This window comes from Nasonia vitripennis, assembly GCF_009193385.2.
Source record: "Nasonia vitripennis strain AsymCx chromosome 1 unlocalized genomic scaffold, Nvit_psr_1.1 chr1_random0005, whole genome shotgun sequence".
NCBI classification, from domain to species: Eukaryota; Metazoa; Arthropoda; class Insecta; order Hymenoptera; family Pteromalidae; genus Nasonia; species Nasonia vitripennis.
This window is the reverse complement of record NW_022279591.1, coordinates 3,483,059-3,510,662: the sequence shown is the minus strand read 5'-3', so window position 1 is coordinate 3,510,662 and position 27,604 is coordinate 3,483,059. Positions and strand designations below refer to the sequence as shown.

Sequence of the window (27,604 nt, the reverse complement as noted above, 5' to 3'; positions counted from 1 at the left end):
TAATCATCAATTATAATCAAGCACTGGCATCGAAAATGCTGTTCCCTCTCTCCAGTTGTAACCATCAGTGAATATGTTATTCATTCTCCTCGCAACCGCAATAGCAGCAACAGTGAAACGTCAACATGATGCCCAATTATCTTGAAAATGTGCCGCATGTGCCATTAATGGATCGCGAGTTATGGAATATTCAGGTGAATATTATTCCAGCGATTTCTACTGAAGTAAATAAATATTTGTTATCGGGCATGCCAGTGGAAGATATCAAGGGAGAAAAAGCAATAGAGCTTTTTGTGAAAATCACAAAAAGTCTTCTGGTGAAAGAGGAATTTACTAATTTTCAATGCTGTAAGTAAATTAAATTTCATTTTTAATCAAAATTTAAAATAAAAGTCCCTTATAGAAATACTAGGCGCATCATTCCCGTATTAAATTTCGCTTATATTATTGAAATACAGATAAATTTTATTAATTTTTCGTTTTGGAAAAATATTATATGTAAAAAGTTTATTCCTTTGAAATAATACAATGTCGAGTGTACATTGCATGAACAAAGTTACATGTATGTTGTTGGACACTGTTAATGGGTTTCTGTTGACATTGGTATTTAAAATATTTATTGGTATATTTTTTTTTTAATTTAACTTTTTATTATTACAAATTATCCACTTTATAATTAATAGATATCATTTTCTGTACTTTTGAATATATTTTACAATTTTATCTTCTCTTAATAACAATTGTTGATATTTCTGAAAAAAGAAATCTAATGTTTTGTTTCAGGAGTGGAGGTCATGAGGATTGATTGCAGATTGAAGAATTGGTTTCTTCAAGTTAGAAGAAAATTAAAATATAATCCCGAAATGTTGTCTGCTGGAGAATTACTTTTTTTTTAACAGATGGAAAAGATACCTATCATAGATTTTCCAGAAATAAAGAAGTAAATATAGTATTTACAGTATTTTCTTTTTTTTTCATTTTGTTGCGATATCGAAGAAATAAAGGTTCCTGTTTTATGCTATTTCCATAATTTAAGGTTTCTGCATAAAGCGCAATGTTAATTAACTTCAAACTTTCAGAATTGATTTATAAAGAAACGTAGAGGGTGTTATTTCGCTAAAATACGCTAAAAATATTTTTCTTTTTGTTTGTGACTTTCCGATGGAGCAAAGCCTGCATATTTACAGCCAATTTATAAATAAAATCATTAACTGTTGAATTTACGCCTACTATATTAAACAGAAAAATTCTTTTATTCCAATTGCAGTATTTGAAACATACAAATTTTATTATAAATGTAGGTAAAAGATACTTATGCTATAAATCAAATATCCATATAAATTTTTTTATTTGTGTATGGAACTGATTTGAAATGCTGTATGAGAATTTATGTAAATTTAACATTGGGCCGCGACAGATTATTGCTTGGATTATTACTGAGCACGTGGGTCAGTCTTTTGTTTTGGAAAGCTTCACAACATCAACATAAATGCTCTTATACATATATGTCTACGTAGAATAGCCGGCCCGGCTATTGTGTGAAGGAATAATTAGTTGAGCTGTGACTGTGCTACTGATAACTTATTGTGTTCAGCGTGCGTATAGTTGTAAAATATTATTTTGATAGTGCTAAATTAAAATTATCATTATTTAGGTACTGGTAACTTGTGTCGGTTACGATTTTGTTTGTATTGATTATTAGAAACACAAATATCGATAAAGGTAAGTCCAATATATAAATACTATCAATTATTACAAATTCGATCAATTATTTCCCTATTTATTACAAATTTTGTAATAGATCAATATAACTCTTTTTATCGAACATTTTATGCGCATAATATTTTGTGTTATTTTAATATAATGTTTAAAACGACGTCTACGCCTTCGACGACTACGGCAAAACAGTCAAAAAGACGATGTGGACGATATCCAGCATCATCTGCAGACCTAACGCAAGACGATGTCGTTTTAGCAGATTTGCCTGCAGCTGAGCAAGATTTTTTTCGTCAATGCTCAAAATACAGTTGGATAGATGGAACTTTTTTTGACGTCGTCATGTCTCAATCTGATGGTAAACATGTGCAGATAATAGCAAAATGCAAGACATGTTGTAATGCCATTAGAGGGAAATTTAATGTATCCTCCAATTTCACGTCTCATTTGAAGGTAAGAAAATCTGTCAGTATATCCTAATCCTATTTTCCGTAATAGAACTCGATCAAAATCGATAGAATCAATAGGAGTTATCTATCTCGTATCTATTTGAAAATGTTTCATTTTGCAACTTTAATAAATGTATCTCAGATACAGTATCTGCCCACTTGAAGAATATTACAACATAAAATGTCCAATATTTTATACATGTCAACTTTTATCTAAATAAAAATTCAAATCCTAAAAAATTATATTCAAATGTAAATTATTCAACTGAGTCTCCATCGAAACACGATTACTAATGTATTAATTATTCATCAACTTATTTTTAATGGCTTGCAACAATTAAATTATTATGTTATTATTTGTGTAGCGAAAACACCAAGATAAATACAACGAATAAGTTGCATATAAACGATCGAAACTAGATACAGCAGCTAATAAAGTTCGGCGAGTTACTTGTGTCTTTTCACAAAAACAATTCGAGGACAATGTCACGAATTGTATACTAGAGAATCAACTTTCTGCTCACATTGTCGAAAAGCGAGGATTCAGAAAAATATTCGATGGTACTTTTATACTACATTTATAATTATACTAATACGTATGTATGTATAAAAGTCTAAAAATATTTATTAATTTTTATTGTTAATAGATATGAAAATAAAAAGTGCTCAGCAGCCGGTTTTAAAGCATATGAATTGTCAACAAGTTGGAAAAAAAAATCAATAAAATGTACAAAAATACAGTAAACGAAATACGTACTGCTTTATTAAGTGCAAAATGGATTTGCACGACCGCAGATGCTTGGAGCGGTTCAAATCAAATAATTATTTTCTAATGTTTTTATACACGTAACAAAGTAAGTTACACCGAAAGCGGGTTTGGGTACAAAAATTACTTGATCCTACGAGCTTTTTACGCGAAGAAGGTTTACTTCCAGGTCAGTAGGTGTCATAACGATTTTTGTGATCTAGCTTAGTTGAAATCACTTTTCAAAAAATCATCGTATTATTTGAATTGGAGTTTATAGTAGTGCGCCGTAGCCAACTAGTGCACCCGCTTTCGCTATAGATAACTTATTTTGGTGTTACGTGTATAAAAACATTAGAAAATCTGACGTCATTGCAAAGGCATCTGAAAGGCATATTTAAATAATTATTGTATTATATATATATAATAAACCAAAAATAATTAACCATAAATAATCGAAAGTATATATATATATATATATATATGCTTTCGAGACCCCTTAATAGCTAATACAACTTTTTCAGATCAACGAAAAAACATTGGAGAGGAAATCTGCTGCTCTAGCATGTCGTCGTTTTCCTGGAACACATTCCTTTGATAATATAGCGACTTTAATTAATGAAATTCATGAATCGTATGGACTTGGGCCGGATAAAATTGTTGCTTCAGTTACGGATAACGGATCAAACTTTGTGAAGGCGTTTAAGGAATTCGGCATCAGTGATCTAGAATGCTTTGATGGTGTTTAAAATAGATACATGAAAAAAATTCTTTTATGTAACACACGCACGATTTTCGCGCATTTTATATACCACTATCAAAAATAGATTGTGAGATTGTGATGCAAAATATAGTTATTATATTTCTAATTTTTAAAATCGCTCAAATCGTGCATGAGTTACAAAAACTATAATGTGCACCAAGTTGTGCTGCAAACTCTATACTCGGTTTAAAAAAAGGTCACTCTACACCCTTGGTACACAATATTTGGAATTCGTTCCAGGATTAGGATGCTCGCCTGAGCTCGAGGTGTCGCAATAAATAAAGCTAGTCGGTTATATAAAATACCGCATCGAAGACTTTATTAAACTAAACGACTCTCTCTCTCTCTTTAATAATATCTGGGCGCTGTTGCTTGGTCAGCGGACCGGAGCGTTCTCCGAACATGGCGCTCGAGCCTCGCCGCGTCGCCAGCTTCGCCACCCATCGTGACGGCTCGGAGGGGGCGCCGCGGGAAAGGCGGTGGCCGGATAAAGCGACTGCTTAGTGGAAGTCAGGCCTGGGAATCAGGCACTGCTTCCTTCGATGACTCCGGTGGTGGTCGGCAGGAGCCCCCACAAATATACTATTATGTCGGTCTATGTGGCCGTGGTTTATAATATAATTTTTTTGTCTGATTTCAGTTAACGTTCAAGATTTCGATGAGACGTCAAAAAGTCATCAAACGCCATCTCAAGAACATCCGGAAGCTAGTTCTTCAGCAGAAAAGAATATTGAAGGTGATGAAAAATTAATGCAAGTAGATAATACTAACTTCGAAGATTCTGAATTTGTGTAAGAGCTAGAAGGTGTTGAGGAAAATGTTACGTTATTAGAAAACGAACTCGTAATAAGATTAGCATTTTATTTACGTTGTGCTAGTCGCACACTGAATCTTGTAGCTATGACAGATGCAAAAAGGCCATTATCGATAATGTAGCTATTGAAGAAATCCACGAAGATGCTATGACACAGTGTAAAGTACTGTGGAAATGTCTTAATTCGCCCAAAAAAAACGTGAGGCAATAACACAGTATTTAGGTGTTTCATTAAAGCGACCGGTAAAAACAAGATGGAATTCGCTGTATAACGCTGTGGAACAAATTTGCTCAATGAAGAGAAAATTAATGTCCTACAAAGCGCAACTTATTTTACAAATGCCATCACGTTGGGTTGATGAACATTTTGAATATTTAGAGGAATACCAGAAATGCTCTAAACCACTTGCTGCAGCTATTGATAAACTGCAAGGTGAAAAAGATTGTTTTTATGGCTGCACCTTACCAACGCTAATAGGACTGAAAAGAAAATGGGAATCAATGATGGAAAATGATACGTCGATAGTGATTTCTAAAGATTTTATTGAAAATATGATTGCTACGTTAGATACACGATTTAGTGATTATTTTAATATTGTAGGTGATGTTGGTAAATTTGCTGCCACAGCAGCATTACTGCATCCAAAATTTAAATTATCTTAAGCACCATGTTTAAATTCTGAAGCTCAAAATGCAGTGCAAAATATGACGCGCCATCTAATGCCGTAGCAACAAAATGGAAGACCTGCAATTGAAGAGGATGAGGAGATAGATGATTTTTTGATTTTGGAGCATGCTCTTCCAACTTCTTGTCAAATTCATCACTCATTCCACAGCAAGCAGAAGAAAATGAATTAATGCGATTTTTGCAACATCCAAAAAAAGTATAGATATTCTGAACGAATTTCCGCAAGTGAAAAACTTATTTTTGAGATACAACACACCTTTGCCTTCGTCACCTCATGTTGAAAGGCTATTTTCATACGCGACTTTGTTGAATTTACCAAAATTCAATCGATTAACAGATGCTCATTTTGAAAAAGAGTAATATGTAAAGCCAATGCATGCAAAAAGTATTTATAAGTTAATGATTTATGTTATTGTTTTTAATCGCTATGAATCGCATTACTTAAGTAAATAAAACCCTGTAATTTACAAGTATTTTTTATAGCTTATATGTGCATTTTATTTGTGATTTAAGTTTCAGAAAGGAACTAATTTAAGTAATTAATATAGAAAAATGGTTGTAAAAAAAGTTGTGTATTTTTTTATTGCGCTCTTATATAGACATGCCCTTATATGACCTTATATATTATAGGGTTCATTATTTTACAACGAAAAATTATTGTATTTTTTACTATAAAGTGAAATATGGGAACTTAACCGCGTGTCACCTCGAGCAGTAATTCAAAGTTTTTGTAAATTTTAAAATTATTGACGTGCTTGACGATAACTGATGATTAATAGTTTTAATTATCAATTATTGAGGCTTATAATTAAAATTTTTTTTTTAATTATAAATTGTGTGGGGCTATAATTGATGATTAATAGTTTTAATTATCAATCATCCAAGCCTATAATTAATTATTTAATTATTTAGTTATTAATTAAAAATGGATAATTATCCATTTTTTCAAGCCTGCTTCCATCTAGCGAACCATTAAAGATAAACGAACAATTGCCTACTTTTAATGGTTATTTGGAAAATTTAGTAGCGAAATTACAGTGATTGCTAGAGAAAATTTGATCAATTCAAAAATGAAATCAAAAGAATATTATGATCGGTACGTAAATCCAATAGAACTAAAAATTGGCGAAAAAGTATGGCTAATCAAAGAACCAAAACCAGGTAAATTCGAAAAGAATCACAACCTGGGGCCGTATGAAATAATAAAAGTAAATGGAAATAGTATCGTAACTATAAATTACAATGGGAAACCAAAAACAGTTTATGTAAATAAATCAAGCCGTTGCCATACATGATTGTAAAATATTTTTCTTTCTAGGAAACTTGGACGCAATGATTCCTGAAATTATTTTAATTTTTGAAATTCTTAAAACAAGTCGAAATTAAGTGTACAGTATATCATTGCGAAATGTTTAGTCATATAGGTGCGGTAGAACAAGGCGTACAAGAACATATTTATGATATAAGCTATGAAAATTGCAAATCAATCCATGAAACAGGAATATTCAAATATGACAATTTTCACACTATAGCTAATTCGAAAGTAAACTTAACCAAATCAACGGGAATTGAATTGGCGGGAAGTATTGAAGAAAAGAAATGCACAGATGCAGCATATTCGGATAGTTTTGATTCATGGAGTGATGTTTTAGTACAGGGACTTATAAAAATTACACTTTTAGAAGAATATGCAGATGTAAGCTTAGATAATGATAAAATAAGATTAAGTTTAGAGACAGTATGTAAATTCTCGGAACAGCATTGTATTGATATACAAGCTAGCCATACATTTTGGTCAGTAATAAATACTGATAGTTGTTTTAAAAATAAGTATGACATATTATATGGAAGAGTATCGACAAAAATAATCTCACAAAATCACGAGACAGTTTATACAATAAGTAATAATAAAATATCGTTCGCGTTAACTAGTAGAGAAAAGATAAATATTTGCGGTAGGATTTTATATAAAACAGAACATTCGATATGGTTCATTTGCGAAGAAATTGATAATCAATTATTATTTCAAGAAGATATGCTTAACAAATGGCCGATAGTGAATTTTGATTTTTTTACACATGTAAACTCAAAATTTGTATACGTAGAAAAACATTTTAGGGGTCAGTTTAAAAATGTATACTTAAATATGCTAAAAGAAGAATGTTAATTAGAAAGAAAAGTGATTCAGAATTCCCTATCTCCCGCATCCGTTTAACCCGATGAATTTGCCTACAATATAATGCAAAAGCCTGGGTGTATTGCGAGACTAGCAGGTGAGGCTATACACATAATTAAGTGTACGCCAGTAGAAGTAAAAATTCACACTGACTATTGCTATACATAACTGATAGTTTCATCAGGAAACAAAACAATGTTTCTCACGCCAAAAACCTATATACTGTTAAAGAAAGGTACACAGATAAACTGCAACTCTATCGTACCTCAATATTTCAAAATTGGCGATAACTGGATAAATCTCATGCCTGCGCCAAAAAAAGTAATAACATCATCAAGACTTTGGAAAAGTCAACCAAAATTGCATGGCAGACGAAAAGATTGAATTCACTGGCAACCAGCGAAATATATTCACAAAAAGATCTTAAGAAACTACAGCAACGCATAATGTTTCCGATGGAAAGAGCATCCTTACTCAACACGATAGCCAGAGGCATGCAACGTGAAGAAACAGTTCAAGAAGGCCTAATATCCAACCTATTAACCGAAAATACATTGATGAACATCGCTGAAAGCACATGAAATCGATTTATGAACAAACTGGTCAGATTTGGATCAATCAGCTTAGCAATAATAATGATATTCATTATTATCCATATCTCCAAATTGGCAATTGATATTATAATACGCGGATATACATTACATGCAATGTACGGACGGACATTGCATGTAATGTATATCCGCGTATTATAATATCGATTGCCAATTTGGAGATATGGATAATAATGAATATCATTATTATGCAATGTACGGATGGACGGTGCTACAGGTACCTTGGCTATGGACACGTGAGGGTTGACTGCAAAGGACCGAACAGACGAGACTGCTGCTGGAAATGCGGCCGAAAGGGGCATGTAGGTAAGGCGTGCACAAGCGCGCCTTCCTGCTTCCTCTGCGCGGGGCGAACCAACCAAGATCTGGCACACGTGCCTGGAACGGCCTCGTGCGCTGTATTCAAGGCAGCTCTGACTGAATACAGGACGAAACAGACAAAATCGACCTGACAATACTCCAATGCAACCTGAACGGGAGCAACGTGGCACATTCGCTGCTCCCGCAAATTGCGGCGGAAACGGACGCGGACGTACTCGTGATAAGCGAGCAGTACAGAAACCTCTCCGAGCCATCGTGGATCGCTAGCAGCTCGAACACGGTTGCGGTGTGGGTGCGAGGGGTGAACGCGGCACGGATTATAGACAGTGAGGCCGGAGAAGACTATGCTTGGGTAAGGGTGGGTTCTGTCACTATTGTCAGTGTCTACCTTCCTCCGAATAATAGTGCGCGCGAATACGAAGACAAGCTGGAAGCCCTGGAAGAGAGCGATCGAATGGGGGATGCCTACGACGAACAGACGAGGACGACTGATTCTACAAATGGCCGCCCGACTAGAATTGGAAGTCATAAATAACGGAAACGTGACCACTTACAGACGACCAGGCTTTGGTAATTCTATACCAGATATAACCCTAGCCACGGACAGGATGTTGACAAGGCTGAGGGGATGAAGAGTGATCGAGGACTACACAGCCAGTGATCACCAGTACATCGTCTTCAACCTGACTAATAACGCCGCGTTGAGGCAAAGACAGAGCATGCGCACAAAACGATGGGACATTGGACGCATAAACAGGGACGAAATCAGGAGGCAATTGCGGAACGTAGCAATACCTTCTGCGAATCTGTCTCAAGGACGGACGGACCGAGCCGCGGCTGAACGGAGTGCTAATGATCTGGAAAAGTATCTGCAGCGCATCTGCGAGGCCGCGATGCCACGGAAACAATACAGACAGGACAGAAGGCAGACCTACTGGTGGACGCAGGAAATTGTCGAAAATCATAAAAGAATGCCTCCGACTCCGCAGATTAGCGGGAAGGGAACGGGATTCGGACGAAAGAGAGGCTATCTCGCGGCAATACAAGCTCGCGAGACGGCTACTAAGACAGACGACCAACAGCACGAAACAACGGTGTTGGAGACGACTGGAAGACGAAGTAGATGCAGACCCCTGGGGGGAAGGCTACAAGATTGTGACTCGCAAACTCGGCGCCTGGAATCCCTCCGAGACGAAGGACGCGGACACAATGGAGAGGATTGTCCACGATCTCTTTCCTACTCACCAGGACAGAACGGACGATACGGACATGGACATCGCAGTGGAATGTCCACTTTTCACGGTGGCGGAGCTTGAGAGTGCTGCAGCCAAACTGAAGCCTCGAAAAGCCCCGGGACCTGACGGCGTGCCTGGGGAGCTGCTACAGATCATCGTAGCTGAACAGCCCGATGCGCTGTTGAGGCTCTACAACGGCTGTCTGACGGCGGGAGTGTTTGGTGGGCCTTGGAAGTGCGCGCGGCTGGTCCTCATTGCTAAAGGTAAGGGGGACCCTGCTTCGTCGTCCTCCTATAGGCCTCTAAGTCTCCTGAACACACCGGGTAAATTGTACGAATTACTGCTACGACCGAGACTGTTGCAAGCGGTGGAAGCCGCCGGAGACCTTTCGGACCGACAGCACGGATTTAGACGAGGACATTCAACACTAGGAGCTATAACACACGTAATACAGATTGTGGACAAGACAAACAACATATGTCATGGAGCCAGACCACTGGTACTCTTGGCAACGCTGGACGTATGGAACGCTTATTTATAAGTATATTTAATAATGACACGTCAAATAATTAAGGGGATGTCGGCGGAAAAGCTTCGCAAATCAACCACGGAGTATTTTGTATTTTCAAACTTCTAGAAAAACAGACAGTTCGATCGAAATCTTCATTTGGTAGAACGATTCATTAAACTTAAGGTAGTTCACTCAAAAAATTAATATTCTTACAGATTGCTGCAATTTTGTGAATATATCCTATTAATTGCCCTCTACAACGTGGTAAAAGTTTTTACCCCCTAAGCGGTATAATTTTTTAACATATCGGGTCTTGAAGTTGTGTATTTTAACATGGGAAGCATAGGCTGAGTCTAAATTTAGCGTACATTTTGTTTAATTACAAAGAACATAAATCTTACATCTTTTTGAAAAACTAGGTCATGATGTAAAATCATAATACAAATCAAGAAAATTAAAATTTGATAGGGCTAGCGGTGCTTTTTGAAAAGTTACAGCAATCGAAAGTTTTAATTCTATGCTATCAGTATATCTATATATGCCCGCAGTGTTTCTTACTTTTTTAAGTTTTGAGGATATTTGATGCTCTAAACACTTTCTATCAATATTTTGATATACAAAACTAAAAATTCTAGAGTTTTTACACTTAATAACACTACATAATATTAAAAAATTTTAATTTTCTAATTCAACCTCGAATTGAGCACCACTGGGCCAAGTGAACTTTTATGTTATAGAAAGACAGTGTTTTTTGGGGACGACATCCCCTTAAATATCATCACAATTAATTTATAAATCGCAAGCAAAGCAAGTTTACTTCTGATAATGCAATACTTAGAGGAAAATATAATAAAAAAAATACTCAAAAATGTTATGGATTAAAATACTATGATCCAACTATCTTACCGCTTTTACAGGTCAGAGCAGAATGTGTACTGGAGCCAAGTTTTTACATATGCTATTCGTACATATTTTCCCGCATGCGCAGACGTCATTGATAAACAACAGAAAAGTATATATATATATATAAACCTTCGCAGTCTTCCGAACGTTTATTCTACTTTCGATACTGTAATAATTCGAGTGAATAATTATAAAGGTATATTCCAGACAATTTTTTTAAGATATTAGAATTTACCGCTGTTACAGTTTCTACAGGTCAGAGCAGAATGAACACTGGAACAAATTTTTCACGATATTTATACATATTTTCGCGCATGCGCAGACGTGATTGATAAGCAATAGGAATGTATCTCTATAAGTTCAACCTGCGCAGCCTTCCGAACGATTAGTCTGCTTCTAATACTGCAATAATTTGAGTAAATAACTATAAAAGTGTTTAGCGCATTTATTTATTAAAATGCTGCTGCCGTTTTATGAAAATTTCGTTTATGGTTTTCAGCGCATGCATTTATCTTAAAATGCTGCAGCCATTTAACAAAATTTACTTTAAAGTGTTTCAGCGCATTCATTTATTAAAATGCTGCAGCCGTTGTATAAAATTGTCTATTATAATTTTTAGCTTATGCATTTATCAATATAATATAATTTCATAATATAAGATGATTTCTACTTTAATACTTCAACTCACAAAAAACAGTCATAAAATGTTTAATTTGTAAACTAAAAAATCGCGGGTACAAGCCCAGATCTCAACTTTATATTAATTGCACAAAAATAATAATATACTGTATATTAGTCAGCTCTGATGGTATAAACTTTCAAACGAACATCTATATTAAAATAATGCAAAACAATTATAGTTTAAAAATCTAGATACATTTTTAAGAAATAAAGATATATTTGTCCCTTTAATAAGTTTTAAAATATAATTTTACAATATTCTGAAAGTGTCTAATTATTTGTAATTAAAAATCCAAATGCTACAAAATGTATTATATATATATATATATATATATATATATATATATATATATATATATATATATATATATATATATATATATATATATATATATATATATATATATATATATATATATATATATATATATTATATATATATATATATATATATATATATATTATATATATATATATATATATATATATATATATATATATATATATATATATATATATATATATATATATTATATATATATATATGGATAGTTCTCTGTGAAATAAAAGATGAAAATTTTAATTTTTGCCCAAACTGTATATATATATGTGCTATTTGTTGTACCTGACTCCCAAAAAGAATTTCAGCGCGATTCCTTCATTTGGCTTCGAGTTCTAGCTGGTCAAAGTTGGGGTTTTAAGCAATTTTTTCATTTTTTGCCTATTTTTAATGATTTGTAGCTTATAAGGGATGCATTTTTAACTAAAACTATCTAGGTACTTTTTTGTGATATTTTCTGAATTTTTTAATAAAAATACTTTTAAAGTTCTATATGTATGTTAAGGCTACTTTATTTGCATTTTAAACCTTAAAATATGAAAATCTGAATGTTTGATCCGGACTCTGACAACCTCAATACAGTGAAAAGATACCTTTTTGATGATATAATGGCTAATACGTAGTTTTATATTAAAATTTAATACTTATAACCTAGTACATTTTATGACTACTGATACCAAGATGTGTTATTAAAAAATCCAGAAAATTTCACAATAAAAAGTATTTGGGTAGTTTTAGTTAAAAATGCATTCCTTATGAGCTACCAATCATTGAAAATAGGCGAAAAACGAAAAAATATATACGATCATCATCGAAATACAACCGAGCGAGCCTCAGCGAGCGAGGAATCTGCTGCTAATTTTAAATAAGAAGAAATTGAAATACCACGACATTCTGGACCAATAAAAAATAATCTCTCTCTCTCTCTCTCTCTCTCTCTCTCTCTCTCTCTCTCTCTCTCTCTCTCTCTCTCTCTCTCTCTCTCAAAATTTTCAAAATTATATATATACGGCTACGGCGCCCTCGATTCCCACTCGTGCTCAATCACATCACTTTCGCTAGAAAAAGCCAATCCCCCCCCCCCCTAGTTGCACAATATACTATTGTTTTCATGTTGCATTTGAGTCACCCTTTTAGTCAATATTTTCATCTTATATTTATGTTTTAATTAACAAACATTCAATCCTGTTGAATGCCAGGCGGATACATCTGTGCCACGAGCAGTCGTATCTGAATTATTCTACTTAAATTTGTCATAAATCAAATTAATTATTAAAATGTTGTCTCTGCTCACCCTATCACATTTTAATAACGTCATTTATAAGAAATAGTATTAAATTTATGGTTCTGTACCAGCATTTATTTGACACTCATCACATCATATATACTAATACATAACATTTTCTCCGATTGTTTCTTGCAGCCGTCTCAACAAATAGTAATCGTGTCGCCTAATAATTATAATTTTTTCTATGAATAATTCAGATATATCATATGTAATACTTGTGTTTGCCTATCTTGTAATTTATAACTCCGCTTCGCTATTCTACAGATATCATTTGTAGAATTGATGTTTTGTTTACGACGAATGATTAGAGCCTATATTTTTCCTCATATTATTGCATTACTTGGGTAAATAAATAAAGTAAATGAAGGCAATCTGCCACGCATTTATTATAAACATAAATATTGAGTTTTCTTTCTACCCTGCATCCCATCTAATCTTACGTCTGCGCCACAAGTTCAATTTATAATTAAAAAAATCTTGAAAATCTCGAACTGAAATCTCCGTATTTCAGTTCGAGATTTTATAAATTAATAATTTCCGCAATAATTCTCTATACATTTTCTTGCATGCCGTTTATCATAGCGTATCAGGCGTTAAATTTTATTTGATCGCAACTCCAAAAGCTACAACGCAAAAATCAGTACAGCCCAATACTAAAATACGATTTTTTTTTGAGTACTTACAATCCTACACGATTTTCACGATGCAATCACAACGCTACAGCATGATTTTCACTGTGCAAATACTTTGCTAAGAAGATTGAAAAACAAGATATTCATGAATCAGTATCTTACCTCAGGTCCTAAGCTGGATACACTACTCAAACTGGCATAAAGTGGATTATTCTCTAATTGAGCAGCTGTGGCTTCTCTTTTAGCTCTTTCTCGTAATGCAGCAACAAAGTTTTCCGCATGACTAGGTGGTTTCCATTCTGGATTTGTTAATGTAAAATGTATTAATGAAAGTTCAGTTTTTCCATCTTCAGCTTGCGTATATTGATTAGAACATAAAGGAATATATTTATTTATGTTTCCTATTTGAAGATCACTATATTCTGGTCTTTCCGGTTCTTTATTAATGGGACTCTGTGGCAGTGTTTGCCACATCGGATTTCCATGCTTTCTAACATCCATTTGTGCGAAACTACATATATCACCTACACCTGTTACTTCAATTGTAAAATTTCGATAAAAATCTACTATATCTAAGGCCTTATATCTTAAGTGAAAACATAAAATATAAGGAGTTAAAAGAGGAGACATCAATTCTTCAAGTAAATGTACTGCCCGATATTGAAAAAGTTGAGCTACTTGACTTCTTGTAGTTTGTGTATGAGCTTGTCCTTGCCAACTATCTGGACGATAATGAGTATGAGCAAGAACTGCCGTTAGTAAGCTTTCAGGGCACCAAACAAGATTTTCGTCAGGTACAAGAGATCTGCATATAGCTGCGACACTTCCACTTACTGTCATTATCATAAAGACATGTTCTACTGTTAAAAAATCTTCATCATAAAATGTCAAAATTAGAAACACAGCAAAAATGCTGCCGAAAATGAAGGCAACATTCTTTGCAATAACGGTTACTAATGGTGATGTAAACATACTCATGTATTTAGATGCTGGACGGTATGCACGGTTCAAGCGGGCGTTTAATTCATGGTCTAATTCATTAAAATGACGTAAGTATAATTTCCCATACAATGACCACATACGAGTTCCAAGAGCTCCAGGTTCCCTTTTTAACAGCTGAAAAAAAAACAAGCATATGTAACGTATTTTTTGTATTTGACAATAGTTTCAAAAAGAAAAAAAAATCAAATTGATGCAAAAGTTTCTTAAAAAAGATACTTTCACTTCGTCTAAACCTCAAACTTTATAATAATAAACTAGCAAGAAACGCTCGCTTCGCTCGTGATTTACAAATTCATTGTAATGATATTTAATTACTTGACGTGTCATTATTAAATATACTATTAAATATTAGATATACACTCGATGGTAGTTAATTCTTGTGGAACGTTTTTGAAATGCTCTAATCAGATTGCGGGATTGATAAATTCTAACTAATCAAAAGCTGGATTTCAAAAACGTTCCACGAGAATTAATTACCGTCGAGTATAAATAAATATATTCAATACAACCAATATTCTATAAAAGTAGTTATGGCTACGAGTACACAAGACCGGTTTTAAAATTATAAAATAAAATGGAAATAAATTTTAAATATTAGAAAATGTTTTCAAACTCTTTTCAACGCTCCACGTGCGTTCGAGCACATTTTCCGCACCCTGTATAAAAAAATATCATTCGATCCACATGCGAAAAGTTTATTCTACACGAGTAGGAGGTTTGTCGGCCGAGCGAAACCAGTTTGCGCACTTATATTAAAATATGCCATTTAAAAAATTCTAACTGAAAATTCTTAATTGAGATCTTCGGTCAAAGTTTTATCGGTGATTTTGCGTACGGATTTTTGAAATTTAATAAATAGATAAAATTCAGTTGGTAAGAATCAAAAGACACTTTATTGATTGTGGAATCACTATGATTTTCTCACCTGAAATTTTCATGTCTAATATTTTAAAATCAAGATATTGCTCAAAATGCTTCAATGCATCTATTTTTGAATACGGTTTGACTATTTAAAAAATAATTTTCAATTGTTACAAACTATATAAGAATATTTTAGAAGTAAACTTAATAGAGCAATATACCTAATAGTAGATATCTCATTTAAGATAGGTCACTAGGGATGACTATAGATAACTGATGAAAATTTTAAAAATTCACATTAGCTTGGGGTGTGGAGACGCACGGCTCGCGGGAATATATACAACTATAAATTTTTAGAAGATATATTTAGATATTATAATAAACATATATAGTACATTATTTAAAGTATATAATTTATTGTAATGTATGTTTAAAACATCTATCTGATTATAAATTATGGTATATTTAAAGGAATTTATATTGTTTAATATAAATTTATATTTTCCAACTGAAAAACTCATGTGAGTACTCTTTATATAAAGAAAATGATTACATAACGATTTTCGTCATTTCATATTCACAAACACATAGTTTTAAAACAAGATCATATCCGCACGAATTATTATTATTTGCAGCATCCCTTTTATATCATTATATGGACTAAATCTGCAGATTACATTTTGTGAGATGCATAAATTCATACAGCATTCGTCATTTCATATTTACACATCAATAACTCTAAAAATAGAGAATATCTGCACAAATAATTATTCGCAGCATCTTTTTTATCTCGACCGAAACTGCAGATTAAATATTGTAGTATGCACGAATACATTGTAACGAGGAACAACGTCCCTCGCCACGCCGGTAATCGAGGCAGGATAGAGAGTAGACGAAGTAGGGCGGCGTTGGCTCAAGTGATAGCACGCGCGCCTAGAGATCTCAGGAGCGCCGGATCGATTTTTGGTCCCGGCGTCTTCTTTTGTGATTTTCTCTGTAATGACCCACGTTTATACTCTCAAATTATATCTCCGTACATCCTGCGAACCGGCAACCGTGTGAGCACGTAAAGAGTGCATACGGATCGCAGGTACATCCAACTGCGACATTACACAAGTGAGCGCCGAAAATCGGAACGAATGCTCTGACCTCTATGTCAGCACTCCTCGTGCGCGTGAAATACGACTACAAGGCGTATGCGTCGATCCTTTGCGGCAAATGCTGATTGGACTACCACGATTTTTTTCATCTAAATTTCATAACTGCGTGAATCGGTACCGAGACTTTAAAAACCCCGGAGCCGATCCACGCAGTGCCTTTTTGCGTAGTGACTTAGTCACTGTCGGCTACAACTGATTCTAAGGTGAAGCGTCGGTGTTTGCTAGTGTTAGTGTTTGGAGCGTGCTAAATCCGTCCCTTGGCATAGCATACACCGGAGAGCCCTTTGAATACAGATCAGTGCCACAGAGAGAAGTACAAGCTAAGATCCGTCGAGTGGAATCTCCGGCGTTAGCAAGAGCAGTTGACCATCCCCATTTTTAAATTGCCACGTGAACGTGTGTAGATAATACAGTCAGCATCTGCCACGAAGGGTGATTAGAACCATCTAGAGTGCGCAGGATTATAATAATAGTAAGTTGTTAAGATAAATTATAGGTACTTTACAATTAATAAATAAATAAGACTAAACTTACTAAATAAAACTGTAAAACGACAACTTCCTAAGCTAAATATAGCGAATCTCCGTCAACTCTGTAAACTGAATGCCTGTGAAGTGCTCTGGGCCAATAAAAACATAACAATCAATATAGATAAAACCCTTGTGTACTAAATTGATAATAATAACTAAACCTCAATCAGAACAAATAAATTCGAATCAGCTTCGCAGTCATGATGTGCAGGTAAGAGTACTTTACTTGTGGACTAACCATCAGCATCCACACACGAAACGAGTTAAGCGGAGATAACGCAGAGTCCGTAGGACACCGAAGTGTCACAAGCGACTTGCCTGCAACGACCGTAAGTACAGCGGACACTCACACGCCCGCTAAACGCAGTCTAGAACAGAATACCCTCCGCACGCAAAATGCGCGTCCGCGCAGACTAGCAGCGTGAGACATCCTCAATTCCACAGTCCGCGTGTAACTTTAGTAACAGAACAGGCTCTCGAGTCGAAGGCTAGTTCTCGCGAATAAATAATTATTTGTAAAACTCGCGCAGCCCGTAGCTACTATCTAGTACGGTCTTTACATCTCCTCTCACGTCAAGTCTCACCCCGTTACATGGCACCCAACTGAATTAGCCACAGGCGTGGATAAGGAAGATTTCCACGGTTATCCAGGAGTTCCACGAAGGAGGAGGAGACGAGGAAGAAACCCCCACCTACAAAACTGACTCTCCCAGGCGGGAAGAAGGATCGAGCAGATCAGCTGCAGCGGCGGCAGCTCAGGGCACTGCGAATTACGACATGCGGTCAAGAAGACGAGTGTGAAAGGTGCGGGGATGTACGAGGTTGGAGACATCGTCGAAGAGCTAGTCGGCGAAGAAGAGTTCCTGCATTACCGGCGATCCTGCGGTGGATTGGTAGAGTCAAAATCGGGCTTCGACAAAATCGACGATAATCCGACTCTAGCGGGGGGTTGAAACGAGGAACAACGTCTCTCGCCACGCCGGTAATCGAGGCAGTATAGAGAGTGACGAAATAGGGCGGCATTGGCTCAAGTGGTAGCACGCGCGCCTAGAGATCTCGGGAGCGCCGGATCGATTCTCGGTCCCGGCGTCTCTTTTTGTGACTTTCTCCTCTCACGTCAAGTCTCACCCCGTTACAACATACAGCATTCGTTATTTTATATTTACAAAAACATCAGTAGTCATAGTCCGAGGTGATTGGGGGGAAGGGGGGGGGGGTCAATTACACGATGCCATACCAAACACGCGGTTACCCCCACCATGAAGATGGCCCCACCACAAAACCCTCTATACAAGCATACATTAATTTTAATTTTTTTTAAATGTGTATATAATTGATCAATATATAATATAATTTAAATAATATACTTTTAATCGTGATATTTACTTTTTTACTTTTTATTTAATATGAAGATACAATGGGAAGAGTAATAGAAAACATTAATGATTATACAAATTTATTGCGATATACATTGGTAAGACAAAAAAAAAGAAAAAAAACTGGTTTTGGTTATGATGAAGAAATAAATAATAATAATTTGTCACTCGCTATGTTCATTTAATAAATCAACAATTATTGGATTCCATTAAAGTTATCCCCCAATAGACGCACCACAGGTTTGTAGTATTCATCTTTGAAGTTGTTATATTCCAACCCAACGATAATTTCCATTGTGTAAGATTTGTCCAAACTGTAGAGGGAGCTTACCAATTGAAGTCCTGGTCTCTTCTTATCTCGATTCCCAAATAAAAACTGAGGTTACCGAGATCTTTGAGCTGGAACATTATGCTCAAAAATTCTGCGACTTTATCGATCTTCTTAATATCTTTGGCTGCGATAAGAAAATCGTCGACGTAGACTATAAGGTAAGTCTTGTCGCCGTTGTCGTCCTTAGTATACAGACATAAGTCGGCTCTGCTCTGTTTAAACCCGAATGACATTAGACAGTCGTTTAAGCAGTCGTTCCATACTTTTGCCGCTTGTTTAAGCCCGCATATTCCCTTCCTCAAGCGGCAAACCATGTCTTGCCCGTCTTGAGTGCTGTAGCCGTCAGGATGCTTCATGCAGATGGTCTCCTTCAGCTCGCCGTTGAGGAATGCTGTTCTTACGTCGAAGTGCTTGATCTGCAAACCTTTATTTCCCGCTACTGTTAACAGCGTGCGAAAAGTTGTCTGCTTCACAACTGGCGCGAAAACTTCGTCGTAGTCCTCTCCGTATATTTGCGACTAACCGCATGCAACCTAGCCTAGCTTTATGCCTATCCACTTCTCCTTTGGCGTTCAGCTTCCTTTTATATACCCACTTACACTTAATAATGTCCCTCTCATCTGGTCTCGGGACAATCTCCCATGTGCCGTTTTTAATATGGGACTGTACTTCCTCGTCCATTGCTTTCTTCCAGTGTTCCTTATCTGGTCTTGATAGTGCCTCCTTTATGCTTCTTGGCTCGGGCTCGTCTATCATAAGATGCAGTGTAGCCATATACCTGTCTGGAGGCACGCCCCTGTTGGGTCTTTCGGAGCGCCTGACCGTCTGCTCGGCCACCTTAGGTAGGCCGGCCGCCTCCTCGATCGCCTCAGGTATACCTTCGTCCTGAATGCTATCCACTGCTGAGCTGTCCTCGTTGAAGCTGGCATAATCTTCTTTTGATGACAATGTAGAAGCATTATCGTCGAGATGGTCTTCATTGATGTTCTGGCCGTTATGTAAGAGAATCTCACATTCTTCTTGATACGGAGTTTTATTCTTCATGCCTCGCTTGTCGATGAATTCTACATCTCGGCTAATTTTTAATTTGTCGTTCTCTGTATCTAAGAGTCGATAGGCTTTAAACTCATCAGAATAACCGACGAAAATAAACTTAACTGCTTTGACATCCAGCTTTTTACGCTGTTCCTTAGGGATGTGCATGTAAGCAGGGCTGCCGAAAATCTGTAGATTAGTCAAGTCGGGCTTCACCGAATGCCAGAGTTCAAATGGCGTTCTTGTCGTTGCTCTACTAGGAAGCCTGTTCTGTAAATAATTTGCAGTGTGGACAGCTTCTCCCCAGTACTTTTTGTCTAGATCCGCATCGAAAAGCATGCATCTTGACATATCGAGCAGCGACCGATTTTTCCGTTCAGCAACGCCGTTTTGCTGCGGCGAGTAAGGTGCTGTGTACTGTATTCTTTATGAACAGCTAATCTTTTAATTACATTAGATTGCTCATGTAGTAAAAATTCCCATATGCGATACATAGCTTCAGGTGCACATACATATCTGGTGGAGAGATGTTGTGATATTTCATCTTATTTCTATGTATCGTTATTTTCGGTTACATTGTCTTCGTGAGACGGCAGGCCCAGCCCGGGGGATAAGAGAACAGCAACAGATAACTTGCCTGGCGTAGGCAAGTTACCGACCGAGTGGCGCTAGTAGCCACATGTAAATAGTCCACCTAAGCGCTGGTAGATGGCGTGCGCGCAGATAACACAGGAGAGAAGGAGCATCCCGGGTATATAAGGAGCCCCGGAGCCAGCAGCGAGCATTCATGATCTGGCTCTCAACTGAGCAACGTGCGAATGGTAGTACTCGCTGCTTGCTCCGGTCTCCACCATACCCAGTAGTCCATGAGCCCCAGGCTCTCGAAGAGCATGTGTGCAGTCCACTCCCTCTCCTTGTAGACTGAGATCCAGCATCGCTTATAATTGAATATTAAATGATTAAATAAATAAATGAAAGACATTTAAAACATATAAACTATTTTAACACTTGTTTAGCATTACCCACTCCCATCCCCCCATCAGTTGTGTCACCGGTGTAAGATGGTAGTACCCTGCATTTAGGTGGCGCATCTGGTTCTAGACTCATGGTGAGATGGTAGTACCTCACACATCAGTCTAATAGCTGCGTGGTTTACCTAAGTGTGCGGGATATGCGTAGTGGAAATACCCTACTCATCTCCCTCTACACACGAGCAGCTCTCCTCGGGTGGCTCGGCCATTACAGAGGATAGGGAGGTCTTTTGTCCACTCAATAGATATTACCGGGTGGATCAAAGACTGCTATCGCTCTTCGAATATGCTTCTCTCCCGCTTTACTAACCTCGGGTCTCGAATCCTTCGCGTTCGCGTATTAACCCTTCGCGGACCGTTTCAGGAAATATTTAAACAAATATTTTATAGCTTTAATCGTACTACATATTTCTACATTATTATGACATTCTAAAAGTAATAATAAATATGGATTATACGGTACGACAAAACTATTATCTACAATCCCATGTTTTAAAAACGTAATTTTATTATTATTTTTTTCGTTGGTAAGAAGGGTAACTATCAGGATTATAATGGGTTTGATTTACATGAGGTTTAGGAAAATTTTTAGTACGAGTTTTATCTTCGTTCATACAAACACAATTTTTATTTTGTGATCCACAGGGACCGAGTATTATATTATTTTGTACTATATTATATAATCTTGGATATTCATTTTTATTTTGTATTTCAGCAATTATGATAGAATCAATTTGATCAGTATCTCGAAATTTATCATTGTTATGCAACTTTACCAAAAATATTATTTATTAGTAGTTTGGTTTTTAAAATTTTAACCTTTTCATGGAAGACTCTTGAGATTAAATTAGGACGATCATTGTGCTTTCATACGGTGATAAATTCTCTTGAATTTCCTTCTAATTTAGATTACATGTCATTGTTATAGAAATATCCGGTTTTCCGTCGACTTGTAGTTGAGTCATTAAATCTAAATAATTTTGTTGTATTGATTTAGGACTACCTATATAAGATTGTGGTGGCCATACAGCACCCACTCGCACACACATTTTGACAATTAAGTCCTCCGCATCGAGGAGGCAGTAAAACGCTCGGGCCCGCGCTCGAACCCTTTTATTGCGGTCATCCGCACCTCGACAATTTTTATTTTTTGATTACCTTGTTGTTCTACCTTGACTTGACAATTTTTAAGTTTACTTGTTAACACACTCTCGAGTGTTTCTAGACTTTTTGAATTCATATAGCTGACTTCTATTTCCCTTTATTGTTTTTACGTATATACTTAGTTTGCACGTTCTTCTCTGTAACTAGACACTTCCTGAGAAGTTTCATTGTGTTTGTCTGATTGGGGTCTTTGACCTTAATCATTATACTTGGGACTCGCTTTGGTTTCGACTTGAAGTCTCTTATAACCTCTGCATATGATTTTATATTTGTCTGTGACTCTGTGCTTTTTTGTTTTTGCATTTCAATTATTTCTTTCTGAAGCTGATTTTTGTCTTTCAGTTCTGCTACTAGTTGTTTCAATAGGGTGTTTTCTGCCACAAGATTCTCCATTTCATTTTCCTCGTCCATAATTGTTGTATTATGGTTGTCAGCCGTTTTATTGTAAAATTCTTTTAGTAGTTGTTCCCTGATTTCTTCTGATGTTTTCATTTTTATGAGCACAATTGTTTTATTTGCCACATCACTTAGGATATGTTGTTCGGTATTAGTGGTTAGGTCTCCTAGGACATGATCTTGGCATATAATCAAATGTTCACCAACGTACACGGGATTTTTTGTCTTCACGAAATCATTTTTATGATATGCGTTCTCACAAATTATACAAATCACTGTTTTCACTATTTTACTTGGATGACTTATAAAAACTGCGATCCGGCTTATTCGGAGGTGTTTTCACAATTGGCGCCATATTGACAGTATTATATATTTAAACAAAAATAACATGATTAAATTTCATTTATGTACAAAGTTTTATATACTGCTCCGAGCAAAACGTACGCGCGCGCAAAACACGACCGCTCGCTCCGAGCGCTGCTGACTGAATGAATAAAGAGATTCCTTCTATTTGAGGCGCCTTTATTTCTTATTACTCTCAATTTTACTTTCACTATTTTCTTCGTTTATAGTTTCGTCAAATTTTAGATCTTCAAAGGCATATATCAAATTTAGGTCTTCGAAGATATTATTTGTAAAGGGTTTATTATATTTCCAGTTGGCGTAGAGAACTGTCCGTTATTCGCTATGTAGTAGCGAGTGTCGTTAGGACTATCTTTAAATGCAGCAATTCCCCAAAATTTTTAGATCCGTCAGCAGACGTAGTCATATACGTTAGAGAACTTTTCTCCCTTTCTTAGTTTTTCACCTAATTTGTCGAAGTTCTCCGGACTTTGAAAATAGTCGTCTAAAACTTCCTCTTTCGCACAGGGACTCAATTGAATTTTCAAGCAATTTGCGAATTTATTTCGTAATTGCTCTGCTTCTCGTGCGACTTCTTCTGTTGATTCTGACAGGGACCGCCTCGATAGTAATTCTATTTTTTTATTTGCTGATAGTACTTCAAATTTCGTTAAATTTTTGGGGATTGCATCACTTTTTTCTCTTTCTTACGATTGGGTATTAGTTTCGGTCGTATTAATAATAGTCGCGTTTTCGATGGTTGAATTTATCGAGGAGCTGGATAAATTCCGTATATTTTCTAAATTGAGGGATTTAGATAAATTCGAGTTAGTTAATAATTCAGTCGATAGATTTTTCTCTGTTTTGGCTAAATTTAATTCGTGAGCGGCGTCGCTCATCTCTGTACGTGTAGGATCTCCGGCTCGAGGGTGGGGTTTGAGAAAGGAGGCGTGGCTTCTAGAGATGCGTTCGCTTGGGCGACTGCGGAAATTTTAAAATTTTCTTGATTTAGGCTTTTTGGTTTTAATAATGATTTTCTTAATCGAATCGGTTTTATAGGTACTTGCTTAACTGGAACGCTGGTGTTAACTTGTTTAATAATACCGTCTTCTTTGTCGTCCGTAACTTTATTTTCTCTATGAGCGCCAAATAAATTTTTGTTGAAACTCTGAACTCTATCGTGAATTGACTTTCTAGCTTTTGGTTTAGCAAAACTACGTGATACTTACGGTCGATAAACTTTTCTGATTCGGCTAATTCTAATTCATGAGCAGCGTCGCTTGGCTTTATAAGAGTAGGATTTACTTGCTAGCTTTTGGTTGAGAAAAAGGGACTTCTACGTGATACTTCGATAAATTCTTTTCTAATCTTTTATAACTTTGGCTTGCTTTTCTTTCTAACGCTGAATCTCTCTTTTGCGAACCTGAATATTGATTTATTTTTTGTTAATCGGGGTTTAAGAGACTGTTTTCTAAATCGTCTGTTCGGTTTCCATGAGTTTTCGTTATATTAGCTTTTCGATTTATTGTGGTTCTTTCGCTCTCGGCATAATTAGTTTTTGCGAATCCGAATATTGATTTATTATTTGCAAATCTGGGTTTAAAAGACTGTCGTCTAGATCAAGTGTTTTTGTGTTTTTAATTTATTTAATTTAATTTCTTTTTCAGCGAATGCGAATAGTGCGTCGAACTTTTTTCCTATCTCGATTTGAAAATCTGATAATTTTACGTCACTTTTCGGTTTTGATTCGCTTGATTTCTCGGTAATTTGATGATTTTCGGCTAACGAATTAACTATTTCCCCCGATTGTTCGATGCTTTCGATCTTAATTGTTGCTCTTACTTTTCTGCCAGCCCTTCTATTTTTTCGCGGAATTTCAGTCGGATTATTTGTAGTATTCATTTATTTTATTTTGCGTACTAGTAAGGAAAATAAGGTTATTAATCGATCACGGAATTAGGGACTGACGAACAGGTCGTACAAAGAAGCAATTCTCTGTTTTAAGAAGGATTGTTGATAACGAGTAAGTCGCTACTCAGCGATTTTTTACTCGCGAAAGGATTGTGAGGACGAAAGTAAGTCACTGCCCAGCGATTCTTTACTTGCGGAGGAATAGGAAAAGGCTTGTGCAAAATAAAATATTATGTTAAATCATCACTTTCTTAGTTTTTGTTTAATAATCACTCAAAAATGTTTACTGGCTGCGATGCACCAAAAAATTATTAGTAAACAACCTGTTATGTCCTAAACTATTGAATGTTGTCACCGGACAGTAACTCTACGGGTTGGTTTGCTTTATGAGCACAGAGGACGACAAAGCTTTGAACGCAGAGTCTTAGCGCCCTCGGTGCCTGAATACCTTCGCGATCTAAGAAAGAACAGCCTCCAGTAGCCGCCGGAAAGTTTTTTGAAACTACTATCGCCCTTATATATTTTTAATTGGAATCCCGCACTGAGGTGAATAATTTAAGTTGATTCTCTCTTAACAGTTGGTGAAATAAGACGTTACTCCTATCGTTATGGTTGTATAGCGGACTAATATTTCGCTACGCTTTCGAGTGGTGCGATTAATTTTTTTATGAAACGCAAAGAGAAAGAGAGAAGTAATGCGCAATAGAGGCGTGCAGCATGATTAGTAATGTGTCACCTACCTTTCTGTATTTTCTGCTGCTGATCCGTTCTGCTCCCAGCACGTCCTCTCAGCAGCTTTGGCTCAGCTTCCGAAGCGGAGTAAATGCGAGGGTGGATTGGTTCGCAAGGAGTCAGGACTTTCCAGGTTCAAAATACACTCGCGATTTCGTGTTTTCTTATTTTATTAAATTTTAAACAACTTGAAAATAACGCTCACTCGCAACTACCTAACGTTTTATTAATTATTTCAATTTGTCAAGAATGATGAACAACAACGTAAGTATTCTAGTTTGATAAAGTGGAGTTTGATAAAGTTGCACTTAATGATTATCTTCCTGGAATAAGTATAATTTGGAACTACAGGTGGTTTTCTGCCAGTGTCTGCCAGTCTACTAAGCATGGGCTCCAAAAATTGCATGTAACTGCATATTTGACCCTTGCAGCGATAAAGAAACGAGAAAGAAAGATCAATTAACCTAACCTGATAAGACATGGCGCGGCCGTTTTTTCATTCAAAATGATTGCCGTTGGGTGTACAGCAATCAAGCTTCTTTACGTTTATAATACAACAGATGAGTCAACAGGACATATGATTTAAATTCTATTATATTTGTAATATCTATCAAGTAGCCTTTGTAATAATTCAAGAATCGTATGTATATCTATAGCTATATATATAGAATCGGAGCAGCGAAAAATTAATTTTTGTTCGCAAAATTAATTTGCAAACTTAATTATTTTACAAACGAGCAATTTTCTTAACAAAATAATATGGTAATTAGAAAGATCTTATGAAAATCTTTGAAATTGTATACTCATACATAATCATCAACAGGAGATCGAATAAAATATTTACAGAATTCGCAAAACGTAAATAGGTTATTTAGCAAATGTAAAGTATAATAGGTCGCGGCGCGCTCCCGACGGCACAGTGTATAAAACTTATACTTGGCTTCGGGGCGCTACCGCGCCCCTTGATGTCTTATAGAACAAGAAAAATGTTTACTGTTTTTATATATGGATAATTTATATTTAATCAAACCTTACGCGTAATTTTGCTGCCTTTTATAAAAAATTTATTTAAAAACATTTAAAAAGCATTAACATACGATACTTACGACAATATATTTCTGTTTCGTTTCTGTTTTACTGACTTTATGCCATACTATAGGGATATATCCTTATTGTTTATCTTTATCTTGATCAATATCTCTGCCTTTATATCGACCTTGTAACTCTACGTTTATCGTCGTAAAACGGCCCGTCGTATGGCATACGGAGCGAGTTTTTTACGTCGTCATGACGTATGAAAACGTGATCTGATGTTGCCAAGTCCTTGAAAACGAAATTTTCACTGTATCATGTCGCGTGACGGCTGCTGTCCTTAGCCGTTGCAAGTATTCTCGCAGCTGCTTGATAAGAAACGCTAAATCTTCGTTCTGGCGTTCATCGGAGGCAAGAAACGCTTCAGGTAAACGCAGAGGTTTACCGTGAAACGAGTTGTACTGAGGGAGCTGAGATCATCCTTCCACGCTGCACGTATGACTAGGAGGACGGTGGACAGAACCTGCGTCCACGTGTTGTCTTGGTGATATCGGATGGCGGCTTTCAGCTGTCGGTGAAGTCGTTCATCGTGTTGTTTGCTTGAGGATAGTAAGAGGTCATTCGCAGGTGAGTCGTACCGGTTAATCGGCTGAGCAATTGAATAAGGTATAACTCGAATTGCCGACCTTGATCGGTGGTGACGCGCAGGGATGTGATGAAGCGGCAGATCCAGCCGGCGTAGAAAGCGCGAGCGACTGTCTCGGCTTCCTGATCCAGTATCGGAAAAGCTTCTGGCCAGCGCGTGTAACGGTCCGCGCACGTGTGACA

General features: G+C 36.3%; 1 protein-coding gene across 10 annotated transcripts in view; it reads right to left on the bottom strand.

Moving 5' to 3' along the window:
* Atg9 (autophagy-related protein 9) overlaps positions 1 to 27,604 on the bottom strand; it is a 230,902-nt gene that overhangs the window by 111,569 nt on the left and 91,729 nt on the right. For all 10 annotated transcript variants that reach the window (XR_004228413.2, XM_031933767.2, XM_031933758.2 and 7 more), the window contains 1 exon segment: positions 14,036 to 14,989. Coding sequence is in view for 9 of the 10 variants with exons in the window: in XM_031933767.2 (XP_031789627.1) it covers positions 14,036 to 14,989 (954 nt within the window). In the remaining variant the exon portion in view is untranslated.